Consider the following 27,155-nt stretch of genomic DNA (forward strand, 5'->3'; position numbering starts at 1 on the left):
AGGAGTCCCGAGGCAATTGAGGAGGCAAATTCTGCCTAGCCCTCAGACAACATTTCCCACTATCTACTTATCTATATTTCATCCCTACATGGAACACACCCATGCCCATTTTTGTTGAATATAAATCCTGCAGAAATAAATTCTTATTGATTTTTTTAAAAAAAGATGCTATGGCACAATGATGACCAAATATCACACTAAGAGGAAAGCAAGTTGCTACATGTACAGAAATGATGTATTTTGCCTTTTTCTGTTTCTTTTGTTGTATTTTCTCACCCTTTTCTTCAGGTTTTTTTTTTTATCGTTTCTGAACTTTAGTGAACATGTGACCCTGTGAACAAAAAGTCTGAAAACTGAGGACCACCAACAGAAAAAGAAAAAAGAGATACCATAGCTCAAGCTTCTCTGAAGGTCACATGGAAACTCTGTCTCACATTCCAGGAGTGAGGCAGGCTGTACTTTTTCAGGTTTTAGGGACATGCATTCTGCATATGTTATACAGGACTCTCAGCAGCTACTACTTTAAAACTTTTGGGACACTGAAAGCAACTTTTGGGCCTGAATCCTGGCTCCAAGACAGACATAGAGGCAAATGTGATTTACTATGGCTCTCTAGCTTGCATAAAGCTGCTAAGTGTTAATTTATCCAAACCCAAAACTCATGAGCAGTTGCTTTGTTGTTGTTTAGTCGTTTAGTCGTGTCCGACTCTTCGTGACCCCATGGACCAGAAAACGCCAGGCACCTCTGTCCTCCACTGCCTCCCGCAGTTTGCTCAAACTCATGCTGGTAACCTCGAAAACACTATCCAACCAGTTGCTTACCAAGTGCCAATAGCAGTTTAACACCACATCTTTCACGCAGTGAGAATTCTGAATCTCTAAAATGTGAATATCTTTAGGCTTACATATCCAAGCATTAAAAGCACCACTTTGGTTTGAATTGCAGTCATCAAAAATCCTTGATTCAGAAGTCATAGTGAGGTAATAAAACATGACATTACATAAGATGGCCTGATAAATCAAGGATGCTGTACATACTGCAGTGGAGAAAGAAATACACTGAAAGGGCTTGTATTCTATATAGCATCAATGAAGTTAGTTGGACTTGACACAAGTTCAAAAAGGGTTCTACGGATGCAGGAGCATTCAGCTGGCTATCTAAGTAAACTTTATAACAGCAGAGAGACAGACACGTTTTACTGTATTGGTTTGTTAGATTTCAGAAAAATGCTCTTCTTATCAGGTGAGAATCTCATGATCCTGCCAACAAGTATCTTTCATCCTCCAGAAGCTGGAGCTCACTTTGATGTGCAAAGTGTCAACCGCAGGGGTGTGTGGGTGTGGGTGTATTCACCTTTTGGGGGCCCACTTCTGTATTATTGCTTTTTCCAACTGAATAAGAGGCACATATTGGCAAGAGAGTGTTACATCTGGGAAAACAGGGTCAGTTAGGATCCTGGATGCAACACAGTGACAGGTGCTGGCTGGAGCATTTTTTCTCACTCACAAGGAGAGCTGTTGCCCCAGCAGAGTACAGAAGCTTTTTGATGGCTGGTTCTGCAGGGACCCACCCCTAGCAGGAACAATCAATCTCAGAGGGTCATGGTCTATATCTCCAGCCATTGCATTCTATACCATAGGGATAATGAAGCATATATTCAGTGGCTATGTACATGCCATACATTGCCATGATTCTCTGATGTTCCCCAAAGAATCATGGAAGCTGTAGTTTATCCCTTACAGGGCTGTAATTCCAAGCATCCTTACACCAGCAGACTTCATTCTGTTTGCACATACCCCACTTAATACTATATTGAATTCCACCAATAATTTTTATCCACTTCACTCTTATATGCCTACAATATTTACCATGAAATTTAAGAAAAAGAGTTTCAACACTTAGTAATGAAATGCAGTAGATGGCTGGCCCGTGCCATTCCAGATTTTGTCGGACTCAACTACCATTGGTCCCAGTAAGTAGGGCCAATAGTTAGGCATGATGGGAGTTGTCTTGCAACATCTGGAAAGCCAAAGGTATATAAACCTGTTGACACTGAACTGTGATTTCCTGTTGACACTGAACTGTGATTTGGACAATGACAGTTCTCTTTCTCAAGCTCTGGGAGGAAGACCTTTCATTGTCTACAGACAGCCACCCAGTCTTAAACAACTCCTAACCCACAATAATACTACAACCAGACCTAACACGGACACTGGCACCAGAGCCTGCAATAAACCCAGATGCCAACTTTGCTGCCACATACACCCGGACAACACCATTACTGGCCCCAACAACATCACACATACCATCTCGGGACTATTTAATTGCTCATCGTCTAACATTGTGTATGCCATCAAATGCCAACAGTGTCCTTCAGCTCTCTATATTGGACAAACAGGCCAGACCTTACGCCAAAGAATAAACGGACATAAATCGGAAATCAGGAATCACAAGACAGAGAAACCAGTAGGAGAACACTTCAATCTCCCAGGACATTCTATACAAGATCTCAAAGTAGCTGTTTTACTACAAAGGAATTTCAGAAATAGACTGGAAAGAGAAGCTGCTGAATTACAACTTATCACCAAACTTAAAACCATGGAGAAACCTGGTCTGAACAAAGACCTTGGATTCTTATCTCATTATACATGACAAAGCCATTTTTCACCTTTTCACCCCTTGCTTTTTCCTGTAAGACCTATTGCAGTCGTTAAGAGTCGTCAACAGGCTCATCACAGCTATCTGCCAATCACCCATTCCCACCACCCTTCTGAGTAATACCCCTCCCCACCTTCTCACTATATAGAAGGGCCTGGAAACTTCTGTTTCAGTGTATCTGAAGAAGTGTGCATGCACACGAAAGCTCATACCAAGAACTGACTTAGTTGGTCTTTAAGGTGCTACTGGAAGGAATTTATTTTATTTTATTTTTTGTTTTGACTATGGCAGACCAACACAGCTACCTATCTGTAACTGTGATTTCCTAGAAATTGGATGACTCAAGCTTAAAGTTAAATTGGATGATTCAACTTTTACTTACTTTAATTTTAAGTTGAATGAATTCTGTGCATTCCAAGTGGACCTGATTTTGCCATAACCTCAAGTTACTGCTATGTGTATTTTGTGCTGTGTAATAAACAGTTCCTTCAAACAAACAAAAAAACACATTGCCTGGTGACAGAATGTGGAGTGATCTATGTGAAGCAAGTCAACACCAAACCCAGAATTTAGTTTGGAAACTAATCTGGCTACAGAAATCATTGTAAAGCTTGTTGTATATGATCCCATTTAAAGAATCATTGTCAAGACTAGTGTCTTTACATATAGAGCAACTAGAAAGGTGCTGCATGAGTTTAAGTGGAGTTGATTTTTGATAACCTAAAAATAAATTAATCCTGAGCATTATTTCTAGAAAGACAGGTTGAGATAAAAGCAGTATATATTTTTGTGGTGCCAGCTGTCTGAAACACTTACTATCAAACTTCTGGCATATCCTTAGAACAGTGTTGATATTTAAGAATTATGTTATTGTACTTAGGAGATGTAAAATGTCAGTGCTGTAGCATATACCGCCACATCACATGAATGCCAAAAGAGACCACATGCAATTTCCTTTGAAAATGCAAATCTGCATACACACATACTTCAACTTCTGCGCTTGGCTTTTAACAAGCAAAAAAATAAAACTGAAGCTCAGCTTAAAAAAAATAAAAAATCCACTAAACTTTATATGCTCTCTCCAACTCCAGATCTCTCTTAACAGCTTTTCAGAATGACAGTTTAAATCAAGAAAATGTCACACATTGTATAGTAACAGCCCTAATCTTTCCTGTAAATTGCTGCTTGTGGTTTTCAAAAACATAGGAAATTGCTGGCAATTGACAATGTGTCGCACTGCAAGGATAACTTGACTTTTGCACATTTAAACAAAACAGTCTTAAATTATTCATGCATATCATTCAACACTTAGGCAATTCTCAGAATCATTGATTTCAGAAACCTTGAGCCTTCCTTTTAAACTAGACTCTCTTCTCCTTCTGCACTCAATAAATAAAAGAAATTCAAAACATTTCAGGGCTCACTCATCATATTTATGTGGACAATTTTACAACAACCCTAACAATTATAAGAGAGCACAATAAGGGAGGTTTTGTTTAAGTGCCAACCTCAAATGGGAGAAGAGTCTCATGAAGCAAGCATTTTACAAGTGGGTTTCCACCTGAATTTTAAAGAATACAAAAGCCAAAGGCATCTATTGTAGTATCCAACAAAGGCCATTCATTTCATTTTAAATAGGGTTTGAATAGGAGCTGCAGATAATTGTATCACACATACTTTCTTTATCTTAACTGTAAGATGTATCTGCAAAATGTGCACTCTCCTTCCTTGGAGGTTTTTGAGCAGAGGTTGAATCTGACAGGTATGCATTAGCTGAGATTCTTGCATTGCAGGGGGTTATACTAGATGACCCTTGGGGTCCCTTCCAAATCTACAATTCTATGATTATATAGTACAAAAGTATTTAGGATTGGCTGAAATATGTTTTGGACAACACTCAACAGCAAGGAAGTAAGGCAGAGCTGCATTCAAAAGCAACATCCCTGCTTTGAGTTCTCCCTCTGCTGGCATAGGTACCCACAGAGATTTTTCCCAGGAGGTGGGGTGGTAAAAACTGTGAAAGGGTAACTAGCACAACAGAACAGGTCTATCCTTTCTGGTCAACCTGGTAAAAGACTGGTGATGGGGCATGAACATACCTGGCCTCTGGGAAACTTTCATCCCAGGTCTACTTCTCAGTTGATTCTCAATAGGTAGAACTGCTAAGAGAGGTAGATTTAGGGTAGCGTGACTGGTTCCACATACTGCGTGTCAAGCCTAGGGAGCACTGCAAGGTGCCACAACTATGATGTAAGTGAATTGAGCAGGATGGAAGGTGACAGGTGGGGTGGCAGCAGTGGTGGAATGTGTGTGTGTGGGGGTACAAGGGTGGTTGCCCAGGGTGCAAAATTGTTTGGGGCACAACACTTGGTGCTGCCTCAATATAGCTGTAAACTTCCGTTGCTGGGTTTCATTGAAAATGGCTTCTCCATGAGAACCAAGAAATGACATCTCCAGACATTGGAATGACTCCTCTTTTCTTATCTCTGTGGCTGCAATCTCCTGGGTGACACAGACGCTGTTAGGCAGTTGAATGTGCATGCATATTTCCCTCCCACCCTCCATCACCTCCACACAGCCCTGGGCACTAGCAACCCATGTTAAATTTTGGCCTTCTGAAGACCGAAGTTCACCCCTGCTGCTATCCATCTACAGGTAGATCCTGAATCCAGGTAATGTTTTTCTATCCACCATCGAAACCCTCAGTTCTTTCCCTTGCAGTTGCAGAATGGGATACTGTGGTATAATAAAAGAAAATGAATTTCCTACTTAAAACAATATTGCTGTTTTATGATCCTGTTTTTATGCAATTCTATGAAACCACTGTAAATGTCACCTGGGAAAATACAAAACTATTTTTGGCACCATCTGGAAAGGCTTTCTAATTAAGTCCTCAGGAATGCAGTTGTATAAGTGAAGCATACCTACAAAAAGTTATTCTGAAGCTTGCAGGGAGTGGAGAAAGACTTTGAGGGACTCTTGTTCCATACCATAGGCAACCAGTTGAGCCATGGGCTGGATGCACCTCATGTGGCCTCGCCATCTCTCTCACAACAGCCCCTCCTGAGTTAGCCTCTCCACTAGTTAGATATTTTCTAATGCCTAACTGCAGCGTGAGGTTGTTTTAAGGAGGGTGGGGTCGCTGCTGGGACAGGAAGGGTTAAGCATCCACATGCTGTGTGCAGTGACTGCATGTGGGGAGGGGAGATATGCTGGGGGTGGAGGTGCAATGTGTGTAGGTTTGTGTGTGGTGTAGCACGCCCATTCTTGTTTTGACCTCACTCACCACTAGCCCAGCAGCATCATAGTCTGCAACACTGAACCAGATGCAAGCTGGCATCTCTGATAGTAAGCCTGGTTGAGAATGGAGGCAATGATTGAGATTGGAGGAAATGAGGTGACTTTTGGCTTCTGAAACTCAACCATCTCTTTCTATCACCACTCTTGGTCCTGCATTGTCTGGTTATACAGTATATACTTCTAGCTCAGTCACTGGTTTAGCCTCACTAGTCTGTTTTGTTTGAAATAATAGTAAAAACATAACCTCACCTCTTCCCAAACTCATTAACTATCAGTGAATAGCAGAGCATTACAAAGCTTTGTTTAAAAAAACCTAGCATGCTGGTCTGTTCTTGTTCCACTGAGGAGCCTACAGGGCAAGGCAGCAAGGGAGGTCGGCTATTGCAGCACCATGGACAGTTCCTAGTGAGCAACTTACTCTACCTAGATCAGAACTGTAGAGGCCTTTTGAGACATGCACATATTAACACCTTTCCCACTTTGAAGTTTTCATACCTTATTGCCAAACTACAGATTGAACTCTGACAACTTCTGAAAACAGAACTCTGGTTGTGCATGCACGGAACAAGCATAAAATCTCCCCTCAACATTGGATCTTGCCTAAAAAGTTTATATTCTCAATACAAACCAAAAATCATGCAAAATTGTCTGAAACAGAAAAGGGTGAATATAATAAAGAACATCAGAAAGAAAGGCTAACTCAGATATCTTGGAGACTTTTGCTCCAAAATGAAATTTATAATCAAAACTGTGGTGTAATAAAAGAAAATGAAGTTTCACTTTGAAAGTCTACCTTGAAAAAAACAGACAAAAAACAAAAAACGCTGTAGAAAAAATGATCAGACTAACAATAAACCTTTCAGGACCAGAAATACAAATACACCAAAACAACACCTGGATATTATTTAGGTATGATGATTAAAATAGTCAGAAAACCCAGAATGAACTTTATTACCATGAAATACTATAGGACTTGTGGGGTTTATGATGTAGCTGACAGATTAGGAGAAACCACATGAGCAGAAGAAAAGAAACAGAGGACCCACCAGGTCAGCTGACATTGTGTGTGTAAGAAACTTGCATAGATATTTTAATGCTTTAGACACTGCTGCTTAGAACAAGTTCTTCTCTGTTACTATGCCATGTACTTGCCGATTTCATTAAATATATACACATTTTCTTTTTTATTAGAATTCTTCTGTGCTAAAGGTTCATTCACACTCACCCTGCCCACCCACTCCCATGCTACTGAATAGGTGACAGAATAATCCTTGGGATTTATATTAACATTTCCTTTTCAGTTTGTTTATTATTAACTTAAAAATACTACTGTATTTCCTTTATTGGGCATTCTCAGAGGCCTATTCAAACTACTGCACTGATGGGAGATGGTTTGGATTTTGTAAAAAAAGCTTTGGGGGTGGGGTTTCTGTACCCTGAGCAGTTACACATTCTGAAAGTAAAAGATACTGCTGTTAACTCTCCAGGAAACCAAAATAACATGTAGGCTCTCATCTGTGATTTTTATTTAATATTGTGAAATAGAAATAGAATTATAGTCATGAAATAGCATTAGGCTGTTTTTGCATAATGGTGCTCCAAACAGCTGTTGGTACTTGTTGTCATGCTGTTATGTGTTAAAATGCTACACTATTTAAAATGTTACTTACCGTAAATTTCGCTCCATAGCACGGAAAATGTCTGTGCGTGTTATGGAGCGAATGCCTACAGATGGCGGGGGAATTTGCTGCAGTCGTGAGCAGTCCGTGGCTCGCTTTGAAACAGCAAAGCGGGTGTAAGCGGCTCCTGTCAGCTAGCGGAGCCGGGGAGGAGGGAGAGAAGCAGAGCGGGGTTGGCTGCTTTAAAACAACCCCGTCCTCTATGTCCCTCTCTCCTCCCCACTGAGCTGCTAAGTAGCAGCAAAGCTTTTCAGCCAGCCTAGCCGGGAGGAGGGAGAGAAGCAGAGCGGGGTTGGCTGCTTTAAAACAACCCCGTGCTCTCTGTCCCTGCCTGCAGTTTTTTGCTGTCCGATTTTGGATTAGCCACTGTAGGGGCTGTGTGTGTGTGTGTGTGTGCTTGAGCTATCGTTCTCCTCCTCCTGCTTCCCCTTCACTCTCCCTGCGCCCCTGCAACTTTAGAATTGACACTCTGTGTGTGTGAGGGCTCCTTCTCTTGCTTCCCGTTCACTCTCCGAGCGCCCCTGCGCGCCCCTGCGCGCCCCTGCGACTTTAGGATTGACACTGTGTGTCTGTGTGTGTGTGAGGCATCGTTCTCCTTCTCTTGCTTCCCGTTCACTCTCCCAGCGCCCCTGCACGCCCCTGCGACTTTAGGATTGACACTGTGTGTCTCTGTGTGTGTGAGGACTCCTTCTCCTTCTCTTGCTTCCATTCACTCTCCCTGCGCCCCTGCACTCTCCCAGCGCCCTGCGACTTTAGGGCCAGTTCTCTCTGTGTGTGTTTTGACCTCACTGCGCTTGTTGGGGGAGAGTGCTGGTCGCAATTTTTCTTGATTTGTCTCAGAGTGGTTACTATCGTGGTTTTCTTGCCGGGGAGGAGGGAGAGAAGCAGAGCCTGCTTGTTTTAAAGGAGCAAAGCCGGAGAGGAGCCTCTCCTGCATTATTCGCAGCATCCTTCTCCACACCCCCACATGTGCTCCTTGTCCCTTGAGTGTTTTTCCTTCCCTCCCCACTTAAAACGTGGTTACAAAGCACGGATCCACATGGATCCTCAGGATTTTTGTATTGGGCTACCCCAAACTCACTGTCAGATCACATGTCTGTGGCCACAGCATGAACCACAAAAATCATACATCCACTGTTTCATTTAGAATATTTTTTTCTTGTTTTCCTCCTCTAAAAACTGTGTGTGTGTTATGGTCAGGTGCATGTTATAGAGCGAAAAATATGGTATATATTTAAAACATTTTTAGCCCACTCTTATTTGCAAAATGCAATTCCAGAGCGACCAATAACCAGTGCTATTTTTCTAGGAAAAAAAGGTGCCAGAACTCACAATGAACACCTCTCTTATAATACAATGGCACCCACCTGAGAGGTGCCAGAACTGGGTTCCGTTGAATTCCAGCTGAAAAGAAAGCCCTGTTAGTAACTAATATGTTTCCCGTGTCCAGCTGCACTCAGTGATCACCCTCTACAATAAAAAATAGGTGAGGCAGCCCAGACATTTACTATAACAGACAGACTGGCAAATGATCAGCAAAGCAACCCAATGATGTCTGATTGTTTTGTTTTTTAAAAAGAATATTCCTTCTGTAATGTTATTATCAAAACATCATTGTCCTATCCTCCCCAAAACCAGGATTTACATGGAACCTACCTTAGAAAGCCCACCTACTTCCAAATAGAAGCAGATAATGAAAACATTCCATGTGACCCAGATAGCAGTCCATACCGAGTACTAGGGTGGAGAAAAAGAGAAAAAGAGAAGATGAAAACACTGTACACAAGGTGTAGATCAATAATATAAAAAGATCAATAGGTACAGCACTTCTGGGAACCATGAGCAGGAGATTTCTCTTGGCAGAAAGCCCCTAGAACTGTGGCCAATTGCAAATCCAATATTCTTTCCTTCTGTAACGAAACACAAGGAAAAGCTAGATTTATTATTTATGGTGCTAGATTAACCTATTGACACCAGTAAATTCCAAAACGTTGAGTGATTTACAGTTTTTGTATTCTACCTTTTCCTCTTCGCAATGTATCTATACATAGAAATGCACTGAAATAATCACAATACAGTCAAACCTCAGATCCCGAATGCCTCCGTTTTAGAATGTTTCGGCTCCCGGAAGCCGAAAACCCGGAAGCAGATGCTCCAGTTTTCAAACATTTTTTAGAAGCCGAACATCCGACGTAGCTTCCGCTTGAGTGCAGGAAGTTCCTGTAACCAATTGGAAGCCACATCTCAGTTGTCAAACATTTTGGAAGCCGAATGGGCTTCTGGAAAGGGTTACGTTTGACAACCGAGGTTTGATTGTATAGCCTTATTCTGCTAAATGGCCTGAAAAGTTGGGAATCAGATGCTGGGATAAATTTTGCTAAAGAATTGCCAGCATTAGATTACAGTAACTTCAAATCACATGGAGAACATATGTGCAGATATAAAAGTGCAAATAAAAAAAGGGGGGAGCCTGAATTTTGGTTGGTTGTATCTTTTATATCCTACCATATCATGAGTGTTTATTATAGCAAGGCACACACACATGCATCCATCCATACATATATGCCTGAAGGCTGGAGGGAGGAAGTTACAGGTGAAAAAAATGCTTGGTAGAAGTGAGGGATGCTACACTTGGAACCACAGAAACTATCATTGGAAAACACAGGGTGCACTTAGATATCGAAAAGTGCTTTTGATCTTATTTTGTGCTGCTTTGCAAAATTCAAAGTTAATTTGCAGGATAGAAAGCATTGTCAATGGAAAATCTTTGTTGTATAATAGGAATGGTTTGGTGCAAACAATCCAAATGTACTAGTTCAGAAGCAGTGAAGCAAGGTCGAAAAAACATCCAAATGCATAATGTAATGAAATGATAGCGTCATGGTGCTCAGTGATCACATCCTCTGCACATTCAAGTGAAGCTGTGAACCAAATCAACATACAGTTTGGGACTCCCCCCCCCCCAAAAAAAAGCATAGCGACTCTGTGTGCATTTAGGAATCTGTTCACAAGCCAGTTGAAAGCACAGTGGCTTGAGCTTGCAGCCAAGAGGTGCAATCCCACTCCACCCTCCACATGTGATGATAGACATTTAAAAAGTAGCAGGTGGATTTAGCCTTGTTAAAAGGTAAAGGGACCCCTGACCATTAGGTCCAGTCACGGATGACTCTGGGATTGTGGTGCTCATCTCACTTTATTGGCCGAGGGAGCCAGCGTACAGCTTCTGGGTCATGTGGCCAGCATGACTAATTTGCTTCTGGTGAACCAGAGCGCACGGAAACACCATTTAACTTCCCGTTGGAGCAGTACCTATTTCTCTACTTGCACTTCGTGCTTTTGAGCTGCTAGATTGGCAGGAAATCAGAAAATCAGAAATATCTGATAGGAAATCAAGAACTCATATAGTAGGACTGTGCCAATTGTAGACTATGCAGGGAGCATCAGAGTGTGTGGAATTCTGTGGAGCGGCTGATAAGAAATCTATCCAGTCACACTGTCTTTGTAGCTGTTCAATCAGTCGTTGCCTTCAGCAAAGCACCAAGAATGCCAGCTCCAGGCTCATACACCTTCAAAATGCCTTTTACAATAATCCCTGACCCAGTCTAGCTCGGCTTGTGATTGACCAGGGAAATTACAGGACAAGACAATAGGACAGAAAATTCCTCAAAATCACTTTTTCCACAGAAAAGCTCTGCCTTATCAAACATATTTTTGAACTCAGTGTGGAATTGCCTTTCTTGTTGCTCTCCGCTGTCCAAGCTGGCTTAAATCCAAGTAATCTGGTTTCACTCCTTGTACGTATTGCATTTATTACTCTCAAAAGATTTGGTTTCTTTCCCGCCCTAATCTAACTCTTTCTCTGTAGGTATTTATATTACATACATTCCAACTTTGCAAGAGCACACTAGGTAGCATAAAATTATCTATGCAAATATTAAATCCCTCTGTGCTCCCCTGGAGGGAAAACATGTCCTATTTTCATTTCTTGGAGAAACGTGTAAATTGATTTTATTTCATCCCCCCCGGACTATATTTGGCCAATTTTAGCTATGCGAAGCATCACTTCACAGATGTAAAACACCAGTGGTACTAAGAGAAAACTGAGCATATACACTCTTATCATCCTTAATCAGTAACAGCTTGGGAATCTCCCATGCTATGAGAAAATGTGGAAGGAATATAAAAAATTTTTTGAATTGAAAAGCACTTTATTGAAACAGCTGAAGCTTTGCCATATATGAAACAAAGAAATTGGCCGGGGGGGGGGGGTAGTTTTGCAAAAGTCTGCTTGTAGGATAATTACAGGTGAAACTTGGAAAATTAGAATATCGTGGAAAAGTTCATTTATTTCAGTAATTCAACTTAAAAGGTGAAACTAATATATGAGATAGACTCACGACATGCAAAGCGAGATATGTCAAGCCTTTATTTGTTATAATTGTGATGATCATGGTGCACAGCTAATGAAAACCCCAAATTAACAATCTCAGAAATTTAGAATATTAAATGGAATCAGCAAAACAAGGATTGCAAGTAGAGCAATATTGGCCCTCTGAGAAGTAGAAGCATGCATATGTACTCAGTACTTGGTTTGGGCCCCTTTTGCATCAATTACTGCCTCAATGCAGCGTGGCATGGATGCTATCAGCCTGTGGCACTGCTGAGGTGTTATGGAAGACCAGGAAGCTTCAATAGCAGCCTTCAGCTCTTCTGCATTGCTCGGTCTCATGTGTCTCATCTTTCTCTTGGCAATGCCCCATAGATTCTCTATGGGGTTCAGGTCAGGCGAGTTTGCTGGCCAATCAAGCACAGTAATCCCATGGGCATTGAACCATGTTTTGGTACTTTTGGCAGTGTGGGCAGGTGCCAAATTCCTTCTGGAAAATGAAGTCAGCATCCCCATAAAGCTCGTCTGCAGAAGGAAGATTTTGGAGGACGGCTGCGTTGACCCTGGACTTAATGAAGCACAGTGGACCAACACCAGCTGATGACATGGCTCCCCAAATCAACACAGACTGTGGAAACTTCACACTGGACTTCAAGCATCTGGCATTGTGTGCTTCTCCATTCTTCCTCCAGATGCTGGGGCCTTGGTTTCCAAATGAGATGCAAAAGCTGTGCCTCTCCCAACTGGGCTCCTAAGCCTGCTCTTGCAAGCGTCAGAGGCAGCAGCGGCAGGATGAGCGGCTGCTCCTTCCTCCTCCTCCGCCTTTCCTGCTGTCGGGGGCAGTGGAGAGGGAAGCAGCAGCCCAAAAGGAGCCCTTTCGCCTGCTCCTTCCTCCTCCGCCGCCTCTGCCACTGTCGGTGGTGGAGGAGGAACGAGAAGCCCGAAAGCAGCCCTTTCAGGCTGCTTGTTCTTCCTCCTCTGCTGCCGCCACCACCAGGTTTGTGGTGTGGTAAACCAGCTTATACTCAAATCAATAAGTTTTCCCTGTTTCCCCCCTAAAATTAGGTGCCTCAGCTTATATTCGGGTCGGCTTATACTCGAGTATATACGGTACATGAAGCATCCTTAAGTTTTCTATAGCCTTGGTATAAGAAATAGGAATCAGAATTCAGGCTGAGTGAATTAATTTGTGGGATTCTGTACCTGCGCAAGTATTATGCCAGCTACTTAACACACTATTCACCAAGACTGTACTTATGACAAGATGTCTCTGTATAATGACTTACAGTAATTAGGACGTCCAAGGGTAAAGCCTTTCCAGTCTTATTTGCACCCATTTCTACCCACTCTGGAGAGGCCGGGGCAGTGGTGGGACAGGGGTCAATGGGGTGGGGGCCAGAGAAAGAATGTTGAATTTTATGGTAATGCACAGAAGGCAATTAGGACCTTTTCAAATGTTTTCCAGCTGAGAAGGTAGAGCTGATTTTTCAAAAGCACCCCCAACCACATGAAAATTATGCCTCCCCCCAAAACCCCCTTAAGGTCCTCCGACAAAGGGCTAGTCTTCATCAAGACTTTCATTCTGAAGGTCTCTGCAGTGTCACCATACTTAAAGAACTACAGGACTCAAATCATCAATACAGAAATAAACTTTAAAAGCATGCTTTATAAAAATTATCCAATAGATATCCTTTAAAAAAGAAGTAGTGATCTTTATACCTCAAAAGCCATTACTGATAAAATTACAGAGAGATCCCAAACGCTGACATTTTCAGGGGGAAAGCAATAAGCATTCAACCTTTTCAGCCAGCAAGGGGTCAGCGGTATGTGAAGGAAGCTAGTTTTTCAGATGGCTTCAGAATGCTTGATTTCTGGATAGGTTAAGCTGTAGAGATCCCCTGTTCTTTCCTCTTTGTTCCAGTGGAAAACTATGCAGCTGAAAGTTATACATGGCCTGTGCTTAGAATTGTGGAAGTTTACATAATTGATGTAAAAGCCTATGGGCACTCCAGTGTTATTTATTTTTTAAAAATTCCTATCTTTCATTGCCTTCAGGCTCAGTCACTAAAGTCTGCAGGAATTCAAAGCAGTCTCACATGACCTCCAAAACTCAATTAATTGGTTGGGGAAGGGAGTGTGAATTGCAGAAAGAGTGAATTCACTGGGGAGGAGGTTCTCTCCTGAGTCTATTTAAAAGGTCATGATAAAAATCAGAAATGGTAAACAAATGAAGGGCAGAGCCAGCCAAATTGGTTGGCCGGGGCGGGGGAGAGAAAAAAGGTGGATATACAGCTATATCCCAAAACCTAGAGGTTCATGCCAGCTAGGAAAGTGGGTTAAGTTTTTCTTGCCCCACCCCTTTTCATTCCATCAGCTCCAGGCTACTGTAGCTGGCCAGCCCAAGGATCTGTGGGGCTTTACATCCATAAGGAATTCTTGTCACATAACAAGGAATTTATCTTGTTTTAGTTCATGACTGCAAAAATTACTATAAAATGGGTCTAAAGCTGCTGGTGTTCCACCCTTAGCTGTCAAATGTCATGTATTGGGCCTTCCTGTTGGCTTTCTGCCTGCTTGGACACAGCAGTGGTGGAGCTTCTCCATCCATGGAATTCCTCTCTGGTGGTAGGAAGGTATCAGTGCTACATACTAGCTGCCTCCATTCATCAATACTGGCTGGGGGCAGGGAGTGTCATATCCTCTGGGACTGCTTCTCTTACCAATGCCCAGCCAGCTATTAGGGAGACCTGAATGCAGAACTGCTTGAGATGTCCTACAAGGTCAATTACTCCAACTAAGGTGTCACATTTTCAGAAGATATTGCTTGTAGAACATATTTGTATCTGTTTCACATTTCTGCGGACATATGATTTAATTCTAATATTCTGCTCAGGTTTTAGTACTCATTTTCCTGCTCAAAAGGAGATTGACAATATTCGTGGTACAAAAAGATGAAGCATACTGGAGAACTGAACAAAAATATAATATTGCATTTTTTTTTAAAAAAAAAAAAAACACCCACATTATTCAGATGTTTTAAATTATAACTGAGCTGAAATATTATATTATCCATTTTAATAAAAATCAATGAACTCAAAACTTACCACAACTATATACCGAGGTCTGTATTGTATGGTTCCAAACAAACCCAAAATGACAACTATTATGTGCAGGAAATTACCAAGGATAGGAGCCCACTGGAAGCCAAGAAAGTCAAAGATTTGTCTCTCCAGGGCAGCCAACTGTAAAGAAACAGAACATAAAAATACCTCAGTTAGGATTAAATCAGTCATTCACAGTGTAAGTATCACTCTTAAGACCTAGTGAATAAGACTGGTAATTATCCCATTACTTTTGTTGCATAACGAATTTATCTTGTTACCTGCAGAAAATCAAGGCTAGAAAAGTTTTCACATCTCAAACTGTGTTGGCACCAGACTGATAGCTTTTTCAACAAAAACTGAGAACTCTCACATCCTAATACATGTACAAAAGCATACCCAGAAATAAAAGAATCACACTAGTTTAATGTTTCCAAATGGAAATCCTTCATACAGCAGTTGCATCATGTGTTCTCCATGTACCTGTTCACCTGCTTCTGTTTCTATTTTCACATTTCCCCTTTCATTCCCCATATTTTCCAAATTGTTGTATAAACATGTCCAATGTGTGATGGGAACCTGACATTTTAGACAAGCTTACTGAAACCATGGAGGTAGCATCAAATATCAGATTGCCTCAGAAACTCAGTTTCACCTAAGTCCTTCACTATTCAACATACTCAGCAGCCATCATGGGACAAGTAAAGATGGTGAAAATACAACTATTACTTCAATTTCTGCCATCATATCTGTCCTTCACAGAGCCAACTGGAGGCCAAAGTATGGCTTTTCTTGGGAATGAGACATGTTCTCTTGCCTTGGGCTCTTATCATTATCATCACCACCACACTGCTTCAAGGCATATGCCATAGCTTGAATTTTCACAACTACATGTAGAAAAACAGCCCCACACTGCTAGTGTAGAAGAGAGCTGTAATGGTTAAATGCTGGAAGGAAGCAAACCCCAGGAGTATCATCTGTCCTGCAGTTGATTTGTCAGTGAATTTCATAGAATCTCTTATTGGTAAAGAGCTACATGTTGAAATGGACTTGTAACTTACATTCCTAATAATTATTGATACAGCTCTCTCTTTAAAATACTCATGTGAATATAAAATCCTCAAAAATGTGTGTGCTCAGTGAATGATTGGGCAAAGTCTTTACAGACAAAAAAGAAAAAATCAAGTGAAAATATATGCTTTTTCTGGAGGGGGGACATGTCAAAAATAGGTACATTGTTTGCCAAGATAACATTTACAAGTCATCTTTATGCCCATTAGTAAAAAAATTCTACAATCTGACAGCTGACAGAATTTGGTGTCCTGAAAATCTTAAAAAACTAACAAGATACTTCTGGGAATTTTATTACTGAAAGGCCTTTAAGTTTGCACCACAGACTTCACCTGTCCCCAGTCCTCAACTCTCATTCTGCTACAGTCGAAAATAAAATTTGTGAGTTGGCACCATATATGCAAAACTATACAATTTTTGCTTAATTTGGTCACAACCTTTGGGGGGGGGGGTTGGATGCAAAATTTTAATTTCCTATGATAGTGCTGTGGCCCACATGTTAGTAGTGCTGGCAGGCAGGCTGGGTAGGGGCTGCAGCCAAACTCATCTTGTCATGCACATCTTGGGATATTACATAGATCAAGAATTGCTCGGTAATCGCATAACACCAAAAAATGAGAGAAATCAAAGTCAATTCATGAATCAAATGAAGAACGCCATTACCTCACCCGTCAACAAATGCAAAATTGCATTTGTGGTTGAAACTATTAAAAGGCTGCTAAAGATCCAAGTATCAGAGGCAGCCCAAGAACTATAATAATCAAATGGCAATGCTCACATGTTCACACATTCCTGCTAAATCCTCACACTTCCTAATTCCTCTCTTCTACTATATATATATGTGTGTGCTGTTGTAATGAGAATAAAAATTAAAATTAAGCAAACATATGCACATTTTCTTAAATGAATTCATGGTGCTGATGGGATTGAGGGGGTGTATATAATATGCTGCATCTGCATTGATTTATTGTCTGCCTTTAGTTGGTTTTAATAATTGTATTTTCAAAAGATTGAGCACCAGTTATTGCTGGGGGGGGGAGAGGTACATAAACATTTAAAAAGTGAAACTGCATGGTTTGTTTTGGCTCAACCCTTCTGTAGAGAGATATTTGAGGAAAATGGATGCTCAGCAGATTATTGTGGTGTAATTGACTTGGACCAGGGAAACCTGGATTCAAATCATGGCTCAAACAGTGAAAGCAAATCTAATGACCAGGCCAGATGAAAAATGGGTATCCAACTGGAACTTTAGCTATCGAGTTCAAAAACATCATTGCTTAAAACTCTTTGTCAGCAAAAGGAAACATTTATCAAAATTATTTCCTAACACACATCTGTCAAAGACTATTTATGTTTTCTATTGCATTACTTTACAGATTGACTGCTGCATTTTCACTAAGCAAATATTTTAAAACTAAAACTGCACTCTGTGAAAGAGATACTCTGGTCTAGTAGTAGTCTAGCTACTGTAATGAAGACCCACAGGACCAACATATTGTAGAAAAGGGGTTTAAGATTGTATTACAACCCTTCCATGCAGCTGTAACTGACCAAAAAACAGTAGCATTGAGACTTTGGGCTGAATCCCACAAATACCTGGGATAATGCGCATATAATGGAATTTCAGACAAATACTATTTATTTATTTTTTATTTTATTTTTTAGCTTTTATTTTCAATGCAAAATCGTAACAAAAATTACAAAGTATTTAGACATGAAACCAAGTAAGAAGGTAGCCTTTGTTTTTGTGGACGCGGAAAAGGCGTTTGACAAAGTATCATGGAAATTTCTAAAAATATTACTAGACCAGATGGACATGGGAGACCAAATCACAAGAGGGTTAAAAGCAATTTATGAACAACAAGAAGCAAATATAATAATAAATAACGACACAACTGATTATTTTAAAATACAGAAGGGCACCAGGCAAGGGTGCCCACTTTCACCTTTGCTATTCATTTTGGTTTTGGAAATATTAAATCAAGAAATCAGATTGGATCAAGAAATAAATGGAATATCCCTAGGAGAGAAAATATATAAAATAAGGGCATTTGCGGATGATTTAGTTTTAATGGTGGAAAATCCAAAGGAAAGCATAGCAAAGGCTCTAGAAAAAATGGAAAACTTTGGATGGGTATCAGGTTTTGCTTTGAATAAAGAAAAAACGAAACTAATGGTAAAAAATATGGGAGATCAAGAGAAAAAGGAACTGGTAGAAAAATTTGGATTACAAATTGTAAAAAAAGTGAAATATTTAGGCATACAAATAACAATGAAAAATATAAATTTGTTTGAAGATAATTATAAAAAAATTTGGGAAGAAACAAAAAGAGAAATGGAAACTTGGACAAGACTGAAATTAACACTCTGGGGTAGAATTTCGGCTATTAAAATGAATATCTTACCAAAACTTCTGTTCCTTTTTCAAATGATTCCCATAATAGGTAAAGATGATTGTTTTAAGAAATGGAAAATGGACTTAACAAAATTTATATGGCAAGGCAAAAAGCCACGGATTAAATATAAATTATTAACTGACATAAAAGAGCGGGGAGGTTTTGGACTCCCAGACCTGAGACTATATTACGATGCAGCATGCTTTACTTGGATCAAGGATTGGATCAAATTGGATAACAGCGACATTTTGGATTTGGAGGGATGGAACAACAGATATGGTTGGCATGCCTATCTAATTTATAACAAAGTGGCAGTCCATAAAGAATTTCTAAGCCATGTAATTAGAAATGCATTATACAAGGTCTGGGTGAGACATAGAAGGTTGTTAGAACCAAAAACTCCATGGTGGGTCTCACCGCTAGAAGTAATATCAGTTAAAAAGAAAAATACTACAGGAAGAATGGCAACTTACCAGCAGCTCCTAAAGGAAGAACAGGGCCAATTAAAACTAAGACCATATGACGAGGTGACCCAATACTGTACCACATGGCTTCAATATCACCAAATTGCACAAATATTTAACCAGGATAAAGTAATAGGATTTGAAAAAGAAGAATCAAAATTACAAAAAGTATTATTACAAAACTCAAAAAAATATATATCCAGAATGTATAATTTATTATTAGAATGGGAATTAAAGGATGAAGAAATAAAAGAAGTTATGATCAAATGGGCATGTGATATAGGATATGTAATTCGGCTGGATCAATGGGAGAAATTATGGAAATATGACATCAAATTCACGGCATGTTATACAATAAGTGAAAATTTTATGAAAATGGTGTACCAATGGTACTTAACTCCAGTAAAATTGGCAAAAATTTACAAATTAAAATCGAATACCTGTTGGAGATGTAAAAAAGAAATAGGAACAATGTTCCACATGTGGTGGGAATGCCGACCCATTAAACAATTCTGGAATGAAATCTATGAAGAACTCAAAAGGATGTTTAAAATATCTTTTAGTAAAAAACCGGAGGCATTCCTTTTAGGTTTAATTACAAATGATATCCCCGAAAATCAAAGGAAAATATTCCTTTATGCAACAACAGCTGCCAGGATGCTTATAGCTAAAAACTGGAAAAGCAGAAAAATTCCATCAGTGAAAGATTGGCAAATTAAATTTTGTGAATACATAAATCTGGCAAGACTTACAGCTTACATAAGGGGACAATCGGACCAGAAACTATTAAAAGAATGGGGTTGTGCTAAAGAGTATATGAAAAAACATTGTTCTGGAGTCAGTATATTGGTATGTAATGAGTGATGCTTTACAGGGTTAAAGAACAAGAAAAATGATGTAAAAAAGCATAAAGATGGAAGTAATCTAATTAGACACAACAATACAGTAAGAGTAAATATCTTTGGAGGTCTTAGAACAAAGGAAGGAAGTCAATTTATGTTTATGTATGTTATGATATGGTTTTGCTTTGTAGATGTGTGTTTTTTCGTTTTTGTGTATTCAATGTTTGTAATTTTTGTTACGATTTTGCAGACAAATACTATTTAAATGCCAGTGCACCCTATGCAAAGGACCATGAAATTTACAGCTTTCCCATCCCTGAAAGAATTGCTAGCCATACAAAAGTGTAGATCACTGATCCAAAACCCAACTCTAATTCTCTGTTTGTCATGGTCTACACATTATAAAGCATAAGACATAGTACATAGTACAATTCATAGAAGTATCAAATCAATGCATTTTTCTATCCTAATAGACCACTCCTATTAGAACAGGCAAATATCCAGAGATGGCTATTGTGCTCAGCTGACAAGAAAAGTAAATCTTTTGAGTCAATGGGAAGTCTTCTGCTAGTCAGGTAATAAAAACAAAGCTTCATGTGATGAAATGGTGAAGAAAACCAGAGAAACATTCTGCACATCCTCTGTGGAATCTCAGCACTGGATGACAGGAGCCAAAGGAGCTCTAATGAAATAACCTAATCTGGGTTAGCACAGGGCATAGAGTTTCTCACCCAAGGAGATTCTTTTCCACTGCCCACTACAGGCTCTCACCCTGAGCTGGTCAAGTGGCTGTGTCCTGCACTCCATGCTCTACACACAACCAGTCTCTCACCCCAGCAAAAACTCGTTCCAATGAATAGGCTACAGAGAGCCAACAAACATTCCAGAACAAAAGCAAATACAGGTAGACTCTTCACCTTCAGAATTACACCCTTTGGAGCCAAATCTTCAGCAGTGGCTTGCAAGTGGACAGCAGCAGGACTTATCCAGCTCCCCATAGCACTAATTGAAGCTAAGCTTCCCTCTGGGGCTTTTGCTGCTAGTGAATTGTGGGTCAGAATTTTCTGCCTCCCCTCCTATTCCACTCAATGGCAGATAGCAACCAGGTCAGCTATCTAGGAGAGTAAGTAAACACATCTTCATGCTATGGAATTTGGTCCAGTATGTATGTACTGAAGCCAAGTGTGTGAAAGAATGGCCTCAGCCCAGTATACCTGAAGGAGCGTCTCCATCCTCATCGTTCAGTTGAGGTCCAGCTCCAAGGGCCTTCTGGTGGTTCCCTCACTGTGAGAAGCAAAGTTACAGGGAACCAGGCAGAAGGCCTTCTCTGTAGAGGCGCCCATCCTGTGGAATGCCCTCCCATCAGATGTCAAGGAAATAAACAACTATCTGACTTTTAGAATATATCTGAAGGCAGCCCTGTTTAGGGAAGCTTTTAATGTTTGATGTTTTATTGTATTTTTAATATTTTGTTGGAAGTTGCCCAGAGTGGCTGGGGAAACCCAGCCAGATGGGCGGGGTATAAATATTATTATTATTATTATTATTATTATTATTATTATTATTATTACTACACCTTGTTTGAATGGCACTCATAATCTCAGGTTTGCACATAACCGCACCCTACCACTCTCCCAGGGATAAAAGTACATATAAGGTACTGCAATATTGAATTTCCCTTTCTGTGGGATCTCTCCGAATTTGCTGTCTGTGTTCCTCATTCAAACATGAAACAGTGATAGCAAGACTTTTCTTAAGAGGTATGCGTACCTCAAAACCAGCTTGAATGAGTAGTTCTAGAGTCAAGAAAAAGGAGCAGCAAAGTGACCCCAATTTTTTTCTCCTTTTTTCACCTCAGTCTTTTTGAAACTCATTGAATTGCTGCTGAAGTCCCACAAGCTTGGAAGAAAAGAAAAGAAAGAAAGAAAATATGTGGTGACCTTTCATTTTATGGGTTCAGGCACAAAGCTTTGTGCGGTGCAGTGATCTGTGCAATGTGTCCTTTGTACAGCAATATTTTTCATTTAGACAACTTTGGTTAAAAAAACCCCTGCTCTTCCAATTTTGACAGAAACCCAGAACCCTCCATGAACCTTTCTGTGGCCAACTGCTCTCCACTGTGGCAATTAGTACTGTTTCCTTCTTGCAGAAAGAAAGGGAGGGGGGAGAGAGAGGGAGAGATAAAAAATAAAATAAAATTAAGGATGGCATTCAGCTACGTTTTACTTAGTGGAGCCCTATTGAAATTAATGGACCTAACCCAGTCCAATAGTTTCATTCAGTCTACCCTGAGTAAAAGATAATTGAATACTACACTAAGTCAATAGCTACTAGTTACAATGGTTGTGTACTATCTCTGAAAAGCAGTGGCTGGGGAATGCAAGTGACGAGAGGCTTATTTGTGCTCACGTCAAGTTTGTGGGTTTCCCATTTGCCTTTGGCTGACCACTGTGGGGAAAGAATAATGCACGGTGAGTCTTTTATCTGATCCATTTGTGTGAATATTGAGGGTGGCAGGAGATGATACATTGTTTAGTAATATCCTTCCTAGCTTGCGCTAGCAAGTTCCTTCACTGAGCAGAGTGCATTCCCCTTCTTACGCAGCAGAAAGCTGGTTGCAAACTCGTGTGAGTTTCTTAAGACAACAAGCAATTCAATCTGGCTTGCCCAGACTGAGATATGTTCCAATATTCTAAGATTCCTGGTAAGACCCCTTTTGAATCCCTCCTAAAAGAATAAAGACGCCACAGTCTTATTCATAGTAACAAAAAGTAGTTTCACTCACGACCAAGCAGAGCACATATCTAATTGTACAAGAACATTAATGGATAGATGCGTCCCAGCATGTATTAGAATAAGCATCCAATCAAAGCAAATAGTGTACAGTGGTACTTTGGTTTAGGAACAGCTTAGTTTATGAACAACTTGGATTAAGAACGCTGCAAACCTGGAAGTAGGTGTTTTGGTTTGTAAACTTTGCCTTGGAAGCAGAACATGTTTTTCTTCCTGTTGAGTGTGTTCCATTTGTAAACTGAGTCCCCCGCTGCTATGGGAAAGCATGCCTTGGTTTAAGAACACTTTGGTTTAAGAATGGACTTCCAAACGGATTAAGTTTGTAAACCAAGGTACCACTGTATTTTTATTTCATTGTGCATTCAGGTGGGCATCTGATTTATACAGATGGTTCCTAATCCAGCAAGTACATCTTACATAGATATCCATAGATGGGCAAATACCTTCTGCAGAAATTATATATAAAGATATGAAGCAAAACGAAACTGATGCATTGTAGGCTCATTAGCCAATTAAGAAGAGAAACGCACATGTTAATAATTTTCTAAGGTCAATGATCAAGCACCATAATCTGGTTACTTCATTATTTTAGAAACATTAAGCATAAAGAGGATTTCAACAGCAGAGGTATTAAGAAAGAGTTTCCCATGCCTCAGAATAGAATGGTGCATTCACACTTTTCTATAGCATATGTTAAAGACAAAGGGCAGACATAATCATTAATAAACAGCACCTTAATTCTCCCAGTGAATGGAACATGACTGTTTCAAGCAAACTTACAGCTGCCTCTTTGAATTTAAAATACAGCAATATCTCATTAAAATATTTAGAAGCACTCTAGAGAAAACACTAAAAAATGGCAAAAGTCACAGTCAGAGAGGGGTGGTTAAGAAACACAGAAAGCTGTCAGAGCATTTGCTCCATCTAGTCCAATATTGTCTGCTCTGGCAGCAGCTCATCAGGGTCTCAGCCAAGAGGCATTCCCAGCCCTACCCAGAGATTGAACCTAGAACCTTCTGCATGAAGCAGATGCTCTTACAGTGGTACCTCGGGTTAAGTACTTAATTCGTTCCGGGGGCCTGTTCTTAACCTGAAACTGTTCCTAACCTGAACCACCACTTTAGCTTATGGGGCCTCCTGCTGCCGCAGCACAATTTCTGTTCTCATCCTGAAGCAACCTGAAACTGTTCTTAACCTGAAGCACTATTTCTGGGTTAGCAGAGTCTGTAACCTGAAGCATATGTAACCTGAAGCGTATGTAACCCAAGGTACCACTGTATTCCACTTTTCCACAACAAGTTGTGCCCAAAATGACTTACAGCAAACATTTGAAACATCAAAACAGAAAACATTTGAAATACAAATACAGTGGTTTTACATACGCTTCAGGTTACATATGCTTCAGGTTACAGACTACGCTAACCCAGAAATAGTACCTCAGGTTAAGAACTTTGCTTCAGGATGAGAACAGAAATTGTGTTCTGGCAGTGTGGAAGCAGCGGGAGGCCCCATTAGCTAAAGTGGTGCTTCAGGTTAAGAACAGTTTCAGGTTAAGAATGGACCTCTGGAACGAATTAAGTACTTAACCCGAGGTACCACTGTATACAAAATACAGAATATGTCAGTACAGTTTTAGGACTCTCATTATTATTTCTATTAATGTTCACAGTTCTCCTTTCAAATACTTAGCACCCCTCCCCAATCTTTACAACAATATGAGCTGTATTGGTTTGGGGTTTTCATTTGTTATTATGAACCTCCCCTAGATCCTACTCTGTTCAACACAAATCTAGCAATTATCAGAAATTTCCTTGCTATTACCATCCACACTCAATTAGCCTTCTATTGCACTTTACCATTCATTGTTTGGAGAGGGTAGGTGGTGCTGTTTAGCAGAATAATGCTTCAGCAGAATTCTCCATGATGTATCCCAGCAGTATTCCTACAGTCATATAATGCTCCTGCTGTTCTTTTGCCTGTTTATGACTCTAGCTGACAGACATACCAATTTCTGTCAACTGCTGTTTCTAAAAAACGATGTATACTGTAGCACTGAGACACTGCATCAATCAGTATGTGTGTGAAACACTGTGTGTGCATACATATGTATACAACATCCAGAGGGCAGCATGAAATTAGACTGGGGGTCACAGGTTCCCTATCACTACTCTAGGTATCTAAACACACACATACACACACAGACAGACATACAGACACGGTTCTAATATAAAATAGTAATTGGGCTTGCCAATCAGAAGGTCGACGGTTCGAATCTATGCAACTGGGAGAGATCCCATTGCTCTATCCCAGATTCTGCCAATCTAGCAGTTTGAAAGCATACCAGTGCAAGCAGATAAATAGGTACCACTGTGGTGGAAAGGAAAAGGTTTCCATGCACTCTGGCACTCGTCACAGTATCCCATTGCATCATGGTTTAGTCATGCTGGCCACATGATCCAGAAAGCAGTCTGTGGACAAACGCCGGCTCCCTTAGCCTGAAGTGAGATGAGTACTGCATCTCATATTCACCTTTGACCAGACTTAACCATCCAGGTGTCCTTAACCTTTTCACCTTTAATATAAAATACCCTGAAATTTTAATAGGACAATTTATTCCAGTGTTGTTTTCTTTCCCCATAAGGTGTGCTTCTTTCAAAATGTAAGTTATAATGTCTACCATCCACACTTTAGTACAAATTCTCTAAGCAGCACTTTTTAGTGCAATCAGCTCTCATTAGGAGGCCTTCTGGTAGAAATCTCCTTACAACACTCTCTATTAAAGCTAGGATTGATGACTTGATGGCCCACAGCCAAAACGATTGTGCCAATGTTGATTGAAGAAGTTTACATGCATTTGCTCACCACTCCACCCTCCTGCCTTCCGTCTCTATATCACTTGTCTCAGTGTAAACCAAGATGATATTAAAGGTAAAGGTAAAGGTACCCCTGCCCGTACAGGCCAGTCTTGACAGACTCTGGGGTTGTGCGCCCATCTCACTTAAGAGGCCAGGGGCCAGTGCTGTCCGGAGACACTTCCGGGTCACGTGGCCAGCGTGACATCGCTGCTCTGGCGAGCCAGAGCCGCACACGGAAACGCCGTTTACCTTCCCGCTGGTAAGCGGTCCCTATTTATCTACTTGCACCCGGAGGTGCTTTCAAACTGCTAGGTTGGCAGGCGCTGGGACCGAGCAGCGGGAGCGCACCCCGCCGCAGGGATTCGAACCGCCGACCTTTCGATCGGCAAGCCCTAGGCGCTGAGGCTTTTACCCACAGCGCCACCTGCGTCCCCTATTAATGGATTATATTAATGGATTGCTATTGAGATGAGCTCTGTTTTCCAAGGCCCTTCAGTCAGTGTTAATCACAAAGTGCAGTTAATACATTTTTAATACAACTGTATGCGTAGCTAGATTATGCACCTGCTGGATGTGAGCATAACACCCACCCTCTGGAGACCCGTGTTCGTTTTCAAAATGTCAAGATGTGCCTGGTAGCAAGCATGCAGCAGGCTGTACTTCATACAGAGCGGAAAGAATGCTCTTTAAAGAAAAGACATTAAATATCACACTTGTTATGTTTTAAAGGAAAGCCAAATAACATGAGAATCCTGAAGACTTAACGGTGGCATGCTGGAGAAATACAGTATTTCCTCTACACAATATTACACAGTCACAACTGCTTGAAACAGGAGAGGTTAATGAATGCTTATAGAGTGAAAGGCAACATAGACTGGAGGTTAATTTGTTCATATTGGCCCCATTTCCTACGTGAAACCATCACTCCCCCATTCCTTCAGCTAACACTGAAGAGAGGAATGCCCATCTCCTTTGAAACTGTTTTCTTTCAGCACAGTTATTTGCCACTCAATCAATAATTAACTGGAAGACTGACGGAATGGAGGCACCTACAACACAAAGCACTTTCCAAAGGGGCTGTGTCAAAAAATGGCAAGCAATTAAGAAACCCGTCATTAATTCACTGTGTTTGTTTTTGGGATTTTGTTCTTCTTTGCCTTGAAATAATACAATGATAAAATCTGTACAGCAAGTCAGAAGCAACTGTGAGACTTTATTAGCATGCTAATTCATAACTGCTGGGTAGTGCTCAGTAAAGATGTTATGGTGCTTCTTAAGTTCATAGCGGAAGTTTAGCTTTTTTGTGGCTTTTAAAATGTACTTCTGAACCCTTCCACTTCTTAGATACTCTGAAATTGGTAATTCATTTAGAATAATTTCTCAAAGCGATACTGTTTCTTCCAAGTTCCATTTTATTATACAAATAGCAATTACCTCAAATTGCCAATTTTCTCTCTCTCTTTAACATGAAAACAGGAGACAAATTTCCACAGGCTAAAGCTTGTGCCCACCCCACCCCTATTATTGTTGGACAACAACTCTCATCATCTCTGACTACTGGCCATGCTGGCTGGGCTAATGGAAGTTGAGTCAAGCAGCAACTGGAGG

General features: G+C 40.5%; 1 protein-coding gene across 2 annotated transcripts in view; it reads right to left on the reverse strand.

Annotated features, from left to right (window-relative positions):
- The window catches only part of NKAIN3 (sodium/potassium transporting ATPase interacting 3), a 210,017-nt gene that overhangs the window by 100,910 nt on the left and 81,952 nt on the right, over positions 1 to 27,155 (reverse strand). For both annotated transcript variants that reach the window (XM_083748104.1, XM_083748105.1), the window contains exons 2-3: positions 15,130 to 15,267; positions 9,295 to 9,375 (exon numbers count right to left, since the gene is read on the reverse strand). In XM_083748104.1, the coding sequence (XP_083604230.1) occupies positions 9,295 to 9,375; positions 15,130 to 15,267 (219 nt within the window). The remainder of the gene's footprint in view (positions 1 to 9,294; positions 9,376 to 15,129; positions 15,268 to 27,155) is intronic.

The sequence above is a fragment of the Podarcis gaigeae genome (genome assembly GCF_964106915.1).
Source record: "Podarcis gaigeae genome assembly, chromosome: 7".
Classification (NCBI taxonomy): Eukaryota; Metazoa; Chordata; class Lepidosauria; order Squamata; family Lacertidae; genus Podarcis; species Podarcis gaigeae.